This window comes from Gallus gallus, chromosome Z (genome assembly GCF_016699485.2).
Source record: "Gallus gallus isolate bGalGal1 chromosome Z, bGalGal1.mat.broiler.GRCg7b, whole genome shotgun sequence".
Classification (NCBI taxonomy): Eukaryota; Metazoa; Chordata; class Aves; order Galliformes; family Phasianidae; genus Gallus; species Gallus gallus.
In genome coordinates, this window is record NC_052572.1 from 2,457,646 (window position 1) to 2,470,366 (window position 12,721).

Sequence of the window (12,721 nt, forward strand, 5' to 3'; positions counted from 1 at the left end):
TAAGTCTGGAGTATTATGTCCAACAAAGTCCTATTGCTGGAACTTTACAAATTCTACAAGAACAGTGAAATTCTCTACAGCTGCTAAAAGGTAGAAAAAGTATTACCTTGTAAGACAAAAGGGAGAAATCAAGTGTCTGTTATCAAACTAACTTTTAAATTGTGTGAGGTCCATAGCTGCATAATCCCCCCAAAATTAAAAACCGTGGCATGATAGTCTCTAGAGTTCTCTGACTTGGTTTTACAGTGTTCAACAAGTTCTGGTTTTGCTCTTGTGACAGTAGGCTGAAATAAGCTGTACATAAAGCATGGCCTGGGAGCCAAATGCTGTAAATCACTTTTGAGATCACTTATTAATACCAGTAACTGGAATCATGCAAAGTAAAACTTCCCTGGCTTTTCAAAAATAATGCTTAGAGAAATCCTTGTCTGTTTTAGTTCCTCACAGTCCCTACACAGTACTAATCAAAAGACATTACAAGCTCTGTGAAAACCACAGCTATTGACAGTACAAGTCGTATTTATCAGTTGTATTTATTCAGCTTATGGGCACAGGCCCATTCTTTCCCACAATGATAACTACATTTTCAAAAGACATCTTGTTGAACAAAACAAGGCCTCAGGCTATCAGCATTTCTTCCAGCTTACCTCCTTAACGGAATGTTTCCTAAAGAACAAAAACACACTTATCTTACACTGTATTCCAATCAGAGTATGTGGAATTAACAGACAACTTCCTGACCTTGTCATCACCACTTCTTCCCCAAAACTCTGCTTGTGCCAGCAGACTTAGATCCCTCTCCATAGCAAGCGCTGGCATACCGAGAGAACAAGAAGTGGGAAAGTAAATGGGTGGGATTACCAATTGATTAGAAAGACCCAGCACAGGTCCACAGTATGTACTATCTTAACCTTACCTCGCTATCTTGTTAAGTTCCTTCTTTTGACTTCACCAAGTTAGACAATATTATTTGGAGCATGCAGTGCCAATCAGTACCATAAAAATGCAAGGTTCTCAATGAAAAACAAATGACTGATATGGTGGAAGCCACATCATTTCACAGACAACTGATACGACAAAGTCTGCCACTTAGTTATTCTGAGCTCTGCTACTGTGAATCACTTGGTCTCTGCTCATTTGGGATGAATGGAAGTGAAATCTGCTTTCTCCAAAATAGTGTTGAAAGACCAATGACCCAACTCAAGGAAACAAGATGTTGCAGAAGAAAAGCAGTAAGAACACTGTCCAACCATGGTCAGTCTCTGCCTGCTTACAAAAGCTGCAAAGCATTCTGCAGGACACTGCAAGTTGCACTGCAAGTCAAAGGTAAAATCCAAGCACATGGAAGCAAAAATACAGGCTTGAGTCTTAAATACTTGCAGTTAAGTGAAGCGACCGCCTGTACTTATGATTTAAAAGCTCTCAGATTGAGCACTAACAGCTTTTAGCTGTGTTATTGGAGATGACTATCCCAAGGCTGAAGCCTGTTCAGTATTTTTCTAATTAATTTTTTTCCTGAATATTCAAGAGACAGATTAAGTGGTAAAACTGATTAAAAAACTAAATACCTTCTTAAAAATGGGTACTGCATTGGACCACAGCAAACCTAAAGCTGACTCACCACACGACCACGGGCACGTTACTTGACCTCTCTGTGCTTTCAGTAATGCATTTGCAATGGTGTAACAGCAACACCTCAGCGCTGAGCTGCATCTCATTTCAGTCCTGAATGAGTAATCAACATGTGCCTGAGCTGCAGAAACAAAGTCACATCCGTGGAGAAATTGCTATACTGCACCAACTCTACTCACGTTGATCAGATCTGTGAGGAGGGAACACAAACAAGTGTGAACAAGCAATCAACCACAGATTTAATTTCTAACTCAAAACGATAACTGAGTGCCACTGCATCAGTCATTCCAGTCTAGTTCAGAGATGGACTTATGATAAAGCAGCTGCAGAGGCTAACAATTATGCTAGGTCCACATTTTTATTTACATCTTTCAGGTTTCCTTTATGCTGCCCATTTGTAGAAGTTATTTTCTAGATCTCAATTTGCAGAGTCAAATGCAGCAATTTTTGTTGCAGCAGATTCCACTGTCATAGCAGCTCAGCTGTGTTAAGGGCATAAGCATTCGTTACCTGCTGAGCTTCAATCTGCGCACTGAAAAACTGAGATAGAGACGGTTTCCTTACTGTCCTGCACACATGGAAGCAAGACAAGCAAACAACACAGCAGCATGTAGAGCACAGAGCTCTTTCCTAGCACTAAGCCAGTCCCTCTCTCCCACTGCTGTTTCACTTTTGGTTCCCCACTGCTACTCAAGCATGTTCAGGTCAGTAAAAACTTAGCAAGTTTCAGAACTCCTTTGCAAGAGTGTCTGTTCTGAGGTGCTAGTTACGTGCTTGCAACTGTGCTGCTTAAATCCTTCACTTAACACATTTACTGTTATGTGTTATTAAGTCTTCTGCTGAGTTTCTGTCAATGTTTACAGTTTTCTGACTAGTCCTCGAGTCAAATGCACAAAAATTGATCACTGATCCAGTTCTGCCTAAAAGTATAATGGACACAAACAGAGGCCTTGCAGAAAGTGAAATACAGGCTGCTTGAAACAATTTATTCATTTGAAAAGTTCTCACACTTAAATATTTTTAGCTGCAACAGTCTGGCCAGAGTGTAACCAGATGTCCTCCTTTCAGTTGGGACAGAGTATTTTTTTCCCCCCACTACACAGTGTCTGATACGATGCTATCTTTTGGCTTTAGGAGGAAACCAAAGCTGATAACACACGGATGTTTTAGCTGTCACTGGGCAGCACTGCACACAGCCAAGGACATCTCAGTTTCTCAGCTTCTTGTATTGTCCTGCCAGCAATGGGGCTGGGAGGGGGCAGAACCAGGACACACAGACCTAAACTGGCCAAAGGGGTCTTCTACACTGTATGGCATCATACAGTGACAAAGAGAAAGGAAAATAGTGGGGAGTTGGGCAGGGTTGGGAGGAGGGGGGGGGTGGTGCTGCTGCTGCTCAGGGACTGTCTGGGCATCAGTCTGCAGGTGGTGAGCAACTGCTTTGTGTATCACCTATTGTGTTGACATATTTATTACTGTTATTGCTTTCTATTTTGTCTTTGTAAATTATTTATAGCTCTGCTTATGAATTCTATTTCCCCCCTCTTCCCCCCCCCAGTTCTCTCCCTCATTCCAGTGGGAAAGAGGGGGAGGTGAGTACAAGGCTGTGCAGTGCTGAGCTGCTTCCAGGTTCAACCACAACAGCAAGCAGCTCCAAATGCTCATGCAGTCAGGAGCCACTTACTTCAGCAGGGTGTATGGAAGCTCTCACCTCACTAACAGATGTTTAAATGAGATGTTTAAGTGAGATGTAATAACCTCCCTGGTCCTGCATGGTGCATGCATTCTCAGAGGAACAAAGTGTTCCTCTGAGAAATGTGATAATACGCAAGAGATAGTGAAGAAAGTGAACAAAACTAGTTACGGCCTTCAAGGCAAGGTTGGAAAACTTGCACTTTAAAGGTAAATACCTACAAAGGAGATGGGCATCAGGACAAAGGTGGCAATTATTTCTCTTTCTGACCTGTACTGATCAACTTACACCAACTTAACTCCTAAATGCTTTCGTGTTCAAAGCCCCTCTTGATACTCTGTATTTACACTTTGTTCATCTAGTCCTGCCTTACCTCATTAATCCCTCACCTCCTCAGCTGCCAGCATGATCTGCCCATTTATCAAACACGCACCAACATCCTTCCTATCTCCCTTTTATCAGTTAGAGCAGAGTTCGGTTTGCACGTGTGGTTACCACTGCATGTATGCCATTCTCAACTGCCTTGTGGTTGTCTTCAGATTCCTTCCCCTTTTCCCACTACCCAGTTTAATGCAATTGTTTCCCAACCTGTTTGTGCCCTTCAGGTTTCACCAAGCAGGCAGCACTTATCAAGTGCAAACACAGAGGGCCAGGCTGTACTGAGACATGTATCATGCCCTTGAACGTGCAAGACCACAGTCCTTTCCTCTTCCTGATTTCTCAGGAATTTCTCATCGCAACTTTTTGTGATGCCTATATGCTAGCCAGCCAGCAATTAGTTTCAAAAGCAAACAGAAACAGTCAACACATTGCAATTAAACATGTAAGTGCTTAAGAATGAATCAGAAGTGTTATCCTCATAGTTGAGCACAAATACTATCTGCCTATGTTCATGCACTACCTTCCCTCACCCCTACAGCCCCCCTTCTGGTCACCCAGACCAAACACTAGAGTTACTGGTACCCCAGAAAGCAGGATTGATGAGTAGTCACATAACCACCCTCATTGGAGCTTCTTTTACCAGCACCAAGCTCCTCTAGGCCATTGGGCATGTGAAATACTCAGAGAACTGATGAGGAACTATTGCTCATAGGTAGATGAGCTCACAGCACTTCATCTCACTGCTTTTGTACTGTGTGTGTTTACCTGTGATCTGAACTCCACATAAACTCACTGTTCTCCTTGCAGGCTGCTACAAACTCCTTCGCTCCACAAAGGCAGTGTTTCCCCGTGGAAGCTGCACGGCTGGGACTGCCTGCCTTCAGCTCTTCTATCACAGAAAGAGCAATCACAGATATTAACTGAGGCAGGATGAACACTTCAACAGAACACCATACCCTGTTTTAAGCACATAACAGCTGGTCAAGCATGAAATCATTGATAAGATTTAAGTAACACAAAGCACTTAAAAACAAACATCTAAATGTAAAAGTTTGTCTGCCATTTAAGGGCAAGAAACAGTGTTTTCTGCACTTTAAAACCTTTCCTAGAAAACTAGAAATACCCCAGCACATGCCTAGGAGTAGAACTGCAGTCTGGCTGTACGCTTAACAAATACCTGAGAAGACTTACAGTCTATTTGGAGTGGGGGGTGTTCAATAAGAAAACTTACATTTTTAAAGAGATGATTACTTAAAAGATGATTCAGGGTTAAAAGGAGATTTACTGCTTGTTCATTTCTTTAAAAGCCAGAATTACAGCCAGTAAAAAGAAGAAATCAGGACTCACACCTATGCACAGCACCTCTATATACCAGCTGTTACAGCCCCTTGAAATGCAGTGAGGCACTTTGTGCTGGCTTCAAGCATGGGAGTAGTTACAATCAGGACCTCCTTTAACTCAGTTGTTGCAGTTGTGGCTGCACAAAGATACTGACAGACGTCCACACAAGTAGCCCAGCCCCACAATTAATAAACCAAGGCAAGATCACAGCTTGATGCTATTGAACCACGGTGGGGGCTCTCACAACCACCTACACTCTCCCAACTAAAAGAAGGACTAACACTTTCCAGCAAGCAGCCATTCACTACGTGCCTGATAACCTCAGTGCAAACTAAGTTACAAGCCTGAAACTGAGCAGATATAGCCTAGCTACTGCCAGTCTACGCAGTCTGCCTTTTTGCTTATTCAAGGAGGAGCAGGCAGCACAGCCGAGCTTGATTCTCCTTGCTCAGAGCCGTATACGCAGCCCGTTAAACGCCAGAAGGACGAAGGGAACCCGAGCGAGATAAGCAACGAACCACCTGAACTTTTTCCCGCAGCACCCACAGTAACCAAAGCCGCACAGAACCGTGGGAGCCAACGCCAGCGCAGCCCCGCGCGTCCAAGTTTTCACCCACAGCCCACAGCCGAAGCGCTGCGGCTCGCCGGGAGCGGCGGACGGCTCGCACCGGGCAGGGCTCGGGCAAACCCCCGCCGGGCACTGCGCTTCGCTTCGGTGTGCCGTGAGAGGCCGCGCGGAGCTCCAGCCGTGCCCGGGCGGTCCGTGCCGGGAGGCCCCGCTCTTCAGACCCCCTCGGCCGGGAGGCTGCGCAGTGCGAGGGGCTGTTCCGCGGAGCCCGCTTTCCTCCACCTCAGGGGGACGGGAAACGAGACCGGGACCCGCCGCCGGGTAACGGTAACGGCTGCGCCGAGGCCAAGCGGCCCGACCCCGGAGCAGCGGGCGAGCCCAGGCCGCGTCGGTTCGACTCACCTGGACGGCGAAGGCCCCTCCTGGCCTCCCCCCCGGGGGGGAGCAGCTGGAGCATGGGCGGCCGGGAGGAGCCGGGTCTCCGCCGCGCCCCCGACGCCAGAGAAAATGTCAGCGGAGGCCGCGGGGCTCTGCTGCGCGCCGTCACTTCCGCCGCCGGAGCAGTCGAGCGCCGCGCAGAGCGGCCGCTCCCGACAGCGCCCCCTTGCGGCGGAGAGCGGGGCGCGGAGGGCTGGCGGACTGACCGCCCGTCCGTCTGTCCGTCTGTCCGTCCGTCGGGATGGAATGCAAGGCCCGGGCTGCGGGAGGGGAACGGCGCCCTCAGGTCCCGCTGTCCTGCGGTGGCTGCTGGCGGCACAGCGCCGTGGTTGGAGCAGGCGACTTCTGAGCACTCCGTGAATGTGCGTGTGCCTCTCCCGCTCCCCCAAACCCATCCTTGAACTTGGAAAACTGTGTTTACGTACATCTAAGGAGAATTAGTAGCGCCCGTGGTCGGGCTGGATGGGCTCTGAGCACTGATGGAGCTGTGGGTGGCCCCGTGGCTGCAGGGAGTGGGACCTGAGGGCCTCTGAGGGTCCCTTTTGACTCAAACCATCCTATGGTCTGATGATCGAGCTATGAATTCTGCTTAGCCTCATGGGCACGTCCAGCATTGGCGGTGCAAGTAGCAGAGAGCGTGAACAAGACCCAGGCATTGCTGCTGGAGGCTCCAACCCAGAGCCACCTCAAATCTCTGAAGCCGTGCCCGACCACCACCATAAAAACGGCCTTCAGAACCCGGAGGCCTTCTGGCAAAGTCCAGAACCTCCCTCCAAAGAGAAGGATGCTCTTCAGAGGCACGACTCTGTGACACCCACATGTTGTTGGCGCACGTGTTAGGACACCGCAGCAAGGAACAGGCAATGCAGATTTGGACGGCGTACAAAAAGGCATAGCAAGGCAGGCGAGGGCGGTAAGCATCTGCCTCGTGTTTGCAAGAGGAGTGATGCACACGGGAAAGAGCTGCAGCTGAAGGAATCAGCAGCCTGGAGGCATTACAAAGGGGAGAGGAAAAAAAAAAAGAGAGAGATTCAGAATGTAATAGGTACAATATAATTAGTAAACTAAGCAGAGGCACATTAGTGATCTGTAAATATTTGAATGAAGTAAATGGCGTGAAGGGAGAAGGCTGGTGATACAGTAATGATTTTAATGGGGTGAAATTAAGAAAGGGCATGTTTAAGCTGAGAATCAGAGTGGAATGCTTTTGAATAGAGAACCGTAGGCTGGAAAATTGTCTCCCTGAGGAAAGTGGTGAAAGCTTTATTGCCTGAGACTTTAAGTGCCAGATTAGGAGAAGCACCAGGGGGAAGATTTTGAATTTTCGGAGAGAATGGGCTGGAAGATTAGGAGAGGGAGAAGAAAACTGAGTGTTGGTGCTGCCTCCAGGAATTTAGGGAGTACAGCCTAGCATCTGCTTTGGCTCTGCCTTATCGCTCTCAGACTGCACCTGCCAAGAGCAAAATCATCTCAGCGCTATTTTATCTCCACAGGGAAGTGATAAGAACTCATCTGCCACGAAGAGTGGTTGAGACCTGCGAGTCTCCGTGGGACGCCTCTGGAAGTGATCACTGGGGAAGCACAGGAGGTTCTTTAGACACAAAAGGGGTTTGGAGGCGCAGCCCGAGCTTCCAGGCGACAGTGACATCGCCTTTGCAGCCCTCGTGCTTCCCCAAAGACAATTGGAGGAAATTAGCTCAGTGCTTGCTTGAGACCTGACAGTGTCTGGAAGACAGTGGGAGTGACCCTGGGCTGTGCTCCCATGTCAAGGTAAAAGCTGGCTGCAAGGCAGCTGTTGCAAGTAAATGTTTCCAGGTTTTTTTTTTTTTCCCCTTACTGGGTTGTGCAGGCAGAGCAAAATTTCTCTGTGCTTGCTCACATCTCTTCCCAAGGTCAAAAGTTTCCCTCAGCCTCCAGACTGAGAGAATGGCTTTTCAAGAGCCCATTCCCCTCTGGAATGGCAGCATCTGCAAGCATGTCGTCTAATCGTAGAATCATAGAACGGTTTAGTTTGGAAGGGATATTAAAGATCATCTAATTCCAACCCCCCTGCTGTGGGCTGGTTTCCACCTGCTAGATCAGACTGCCCAAAGCCCCATCTGGCCTGGCCTTAAGCAGCTTCATGGATGGGGTACCCACACCTTGTCTGGACAGCAGTGCCAGTGCCTCACCACCCTCTGAGGAAAGAGTTTCTTCCTAACTTCTGACCCAAATCTCCCCTATTTTGGTCTAAAGCCCTTATCCTATCACGAACTGCCTATGTAAAAAGTTGGTCCCCCTCCTGCTTTTATTTCCTTAAGTAAGGAGAGGCTGCAGTGATGTCTCCCCAGCATCTTCTCCAGGCTTAACAATCCAGTTTTTCGCCCACAGAATCCCCAGGTCCACCTCCACAGGGCTGTTCTCAGGGAGTTCTCTCTTCTCCCTTCTCTTCTCCTAGTCTGTATGCATTTGTGGGATTTCCCTGACCCAAGTGCAGCACCTTGCCCTTGGCCTTGTTGAACCTCATTAGGTTCCCATGGGCCCACTTCTCCAGCCTGTCCAAGTCCCTCTGGATGACATCCCTTCCTTCTGTTGTTTCAAGGCACCACTCAGCTTGGTGCCATCAGTAAACTGCTGAGGATACACTCGGTCCTGTCATCTACGTCATTGATAAAGATGTTGAAGAGCACCAGACCCTACAGGATACCACTTGTCACTGCTTCCACCTGGACATAGAGCCATTGACCACAACAATCTGGCTACAACTGTCCAAACAATTCCTTATCCACTGAATAGTACACCCTTCAAACCCATATATCTTCAACTTAGAGGTAAGGATGGGGTGTGAAACCATGTCAAAGGCCTTGTACAAGCCCGGGTAGGCAACATCAGGTGCCCTTTCCTTGTCCACCAATGCTGTCACTCCATCACAGAAGGCCACCAGATGGGTCAGGCAAGATCTGCCTTTGGTGAAGCTGTGCTGGCTGTCTTATATCACTTGCTCATCCCTCAAGTGCCTTAACATAAATTCTAGGAGGATCTGCTCCCTGACCTTCCCAGGCAGAGAGGTGAGGCCTGTAGTTCCCCAGGTCTTCCTTCCTTTCTTTCTGAAAAATGGGAGTGATGTTTCCCTTTATCCAGTCCCCAGACTTCACCTGACAGCCATGACTTTTCAATCATGATGGAGAGTGGCACGGCAACCACATCAGCCAGTTCCTTCAGGACCCTGGGATGCATGTTGTCCAGCCACAGAGACTTGTACACGTTCAGTCTCATGAGGTGGTCTCGGACTTGCTTAAACCACGTAGAGTTTCAGGTGTGTGATAGAATTGGGAAGCCTAATGGCCAGTGAAGACCGAGGCAAAGAACCTGTTGAGTGCCTCAGCCTTCTCCATGTCTGCTGAAGCCAGTGCTCCCTTCTCATTTATCACAGGGAGCACAAACTCTCTCCCTGGTCTGTGTCTTCTGACCACATCCATCTTCCACTTCCAAGTAACGTTTGAAAAACACCCATTTCCCAAGCTCAGCTGTGTGCTGCAAGCACCTGAAATCACAGACGTAAGGCTGTTACCCAGCCAAGCCATCCCCTTACTGCACTCCTGCTCCCTCGCAGTGTTGTGCTGTCTCCCCTGTCCTACCTGTGCATGCTGAACTGGGACCATGGGAAAGGCATCCAGGGTACCAGCAAGGTAGTGGCAATGCCCCACACATCCCCAAGGAGTTCACCCATTCTCCAGCTGCAGTGCCCATCTCCCAGAGAAGGAAGAAAGAGAAACATTCTTTGCTGCTGGATTTGCCAGCCGATATTGGCTGATTTTTAAATGTATTCAACTCCCAGTTCAACCGTGGCCTCAAGTTGTGCCAGGGAGGTTCAGGTTGGATGTTAGGAAAAATTTCTTGTCTGAAAGGGTGGTGAGGTGGTGGGGTCACCATCCCGGGGGGTGTTAAAGAAACCTGTGGATGTGGCACTAAGGGACATGGCTTAGTGGGGGAAATACTGGTGGTAGGTAGCTGGTTGGACTGGATCTTGGAGGTCTTTTCCTAACATGGCGATTCTACGATTTCTATGATAACTCCATATTATTATTCTGCATTTACTAAAGGATTGAGGTGAATGAAGAACATTTTGGACCCCTTCAGCCAAAGAAAGCTTGAAAAGCAACCTGAGCCATTTGCAATCTGTAGAATATTTACGTAAAATGGGCTAGACAAAATAGATAGCCAAGAGATTTCACCTACATCTTTTGATCCAATGCATTTTGAGTAAATACTTACATATTTCGATACCCTTCATTTTGCCTTATGGTTTGGTATTTTTTTTTTGGTGTTTCTCTATCACTTTGTTTTTATTACTGTGTTTTTAGGATGTAAACGTTTCCCTTTAAGTAGATCTGAATCACTAAACCAATTTGAAGATTATGTTTTTTAACTTCCCAAAGCCATTGTTACTTTGCATATTAGCATGATAAGAATAGCATACCATAGAGGAGTCATAGAATGGCCTGGGTTGAAAAAGACCACAATGCTCATCCAGTTTCAACTCCCTGCTATGTGCAGGGTCGCCAACCACTAAACCAGGCTGCCCAGAGCCACATCCAGCCTGGCCTTGAATGCCTCCAGGGATGGGGCCTCCACAGCCTCCTTGGGCACCCTGTTCCAGTGTGTCACCACCCACCTGAAGTATATCACTCTGTGATAAAGTTTCTTACCCACTTATACAAGTCCATGCTTGAAGCCGACCACTGTTTTCACATCTGGCACATGATTTTAAAGCCTTTTTTGTAGGTGGAATTTGGATCCTCGTATTTCCAAGGGGAAGCAGTTGAACATGCTGTGATGAAGCATGCATGTCCCATGTGGTTGGGCACTGAAATGGAGCAGTGCACCGATCTGCACTGCCTGTGCAGCATCTCACACCGTGAGTGGTGGCTGTGGGAACCTCACGTGAAGCTCCGAGCAAGCACGAGCATGTGCAGGTGTTAACGCACAGCGTCTCCAAAAACAAGGCTCAGGGCAGAGCAGCTGATGTAATCCGAAATTAGGCTGAAGAAGCAAAAGCATCCGCAGGCGTTTGTGTCATTCCCAGTTGGGTAATTATTTCATAATATACAACAGAAGAGAGGTCCAGCTGGCAGCCTCCCTGCCGGCTGTGTGCAGCTCCTCGGCACCCGCCGTGACCTCAGTGGAAACATTCAACAGCTGTCAGGGCAGAGGGCAAAGCCCAGAATCAAACATTTACTCAGCCAAGTGCTCAGACTGGCGTGTTCCTGTCTCGGCAGGACCTTTGTGTTTTGTTCCAGGGTTGGCATCCGATCCCCACTTTGGAAATGCTGCTCTGCTCTGAGATACCGGCAGCGAGGAGGGATGTCTGGTTGCGCTGCAAGGCACCCTGCCCATGCAAATGTGTAACTGAAGAGCTGAGCAGCCTTACTGACAGCCCATTTGCTCTGTAAATCTCATCAGTTTGACTTTCCCCGTTCCCATCTAAAGCCGAGCTGTAGGACCTGACAACTGGCCCCTGATTTATGCTGCACGTGCTGCAGATGGTTCAGCTGTGGCACAAAGCTCACATGCTGCTGCTGGGTGCTTTTCTGCTTACGCTCCCAGCCCTAGGAAGAAACAGACAGCCATCTTTGGACATCTCTTAAGTCCAAGTCCGGCCCTGCTGATGTCTGTCATCGGGCTCTTTGCCAGTGAATGAGTGGGCCACGGACAGGAGCCACCACCTGCACTGTAGGTGCAGAGGTGGAGACCTCCCCAGCCAAATTTCAAAACTGGTGAGGTATTGTGTGATGAAGTGGTGCTAAGGGAGGGCCACCGCCACAGGAAGTCTGCCCAAGCCTTGAGTCATCATAATACAATGCAAAGACCTCAAATGATGTTAGCTGAGTAAGTTCTGAGGCTTCCATAGACAAACAGGGCTGGTACCATCCTCAAGCAGCCATCCATCTTCCTATCCCAAAGCGTGACCAGCTCTCCTTAGGATTATAGATGCCTAGGTAAAGCATTTCTGATCTGCTCTGAAAAGCCTCGAGTGATTAAGGTTCCTTAATTGTCAGGTCACAACCTCCAGTGCCTTACAATGGCTTTCTTGTTAAACAGTTCTCTAACATCTGCCCCTCTATGTTCTGATGCCTCACAAAGACTACATCTTTTTTTTTTTCCCCCTTCCACAATGGGAAAGGAGATCAGATTATGCTTCTTCTCTTTCCAGATCCAAACACTCCACTCTTGTCTTCTTTCAGTCTGGTTTTCAGTCAGCAGTAACTATGTGTAGTCATCCCTGCACCAGTATCACTGCTCTAGATTTCACATCAGTTACCTCAGAGTAATTTCCCCTTCACCTCTTCAGCTCATGTGTATGTGTAAAAGCTTGCTCTTCCACTTGGTCTTGCCACCCTGTTTTTTTTTTTTGCCCAGAAGATATTGAAGATGTTACTCATGAAACTCAGGCAACTAATCCTTTCCTACTTTTTGATTTAAAAGCCTGAAGCTCAACACCAATTCCCTCTGGCATCTGGGGAGAAGAGACAGAAGATCACACGAGCATCAGCTCTTTGAACATTCTTCAGTTCTTCTGCATCAAGGTGAAAGAAATCAGGTGAGGAGAGACACAAGCTGCTGAGGCTGTGGCACTTTACCGACACAGCCATCTTCTAAGCCTGCAGCTTCTTAGAAATCATCAGATG

General features: G+C 47.9%; 2 protein-coding genes across 9 annotated transcripts in view; one reads left to right on the forward strand and one right to left on the reverse strand.

The window, feature by feature from the left end:
• The window catches only part of CZH18ORF25 (chromosome Z open reading frame, human C18orf25), a 43,904-nt gene extending 37,747 nt beyond the window's left edge, over window positions 1–6,157 (reverse strand). For 4 of the 8 annotated variants that reach the window (XM_004949040.5, XM_004949037.5, XM_015277421.4 and 1 more), the window contains exon 1: window positions 6,018–6,157. The gene's annotated coding sequence lies outside the window, so the exon portion shown is untranslated. Of the gene's footprint in view, window positions 1–1,621; window positions 1,823–4,471; window positions 4,596–6,017 lie in introns of all 8 variants that reach the window. The other 4 variants (XM_040655985.2, XM_046905770.1, XM_046905771.1 and 1 more) reach the window with 3 other exon arrangements.
• LOC121108522 (translation initiation factor IF-2-like) lies at window positions 1,743–8,474 on the forward strand. The gene is made up of 3 exons (XM_040656225.1): window positions 1,743–1,845; window positions 5,458–6,966; window positions 7,547–8,474. The coding sequence occupies exons 1-2, from the start codon at window positions 1,743–1,745 to the stop codon at window positions 6,411–6,413; spliced, it is 1,059 nt and encodes a 352-aa protein (XP_040512159.1). The 3' UTR covers window positions 6,414–6,966; window positions 7,547–8,474.
• Window positions 8,475–12,721: the final 4,247 nt, after the last annotated feature.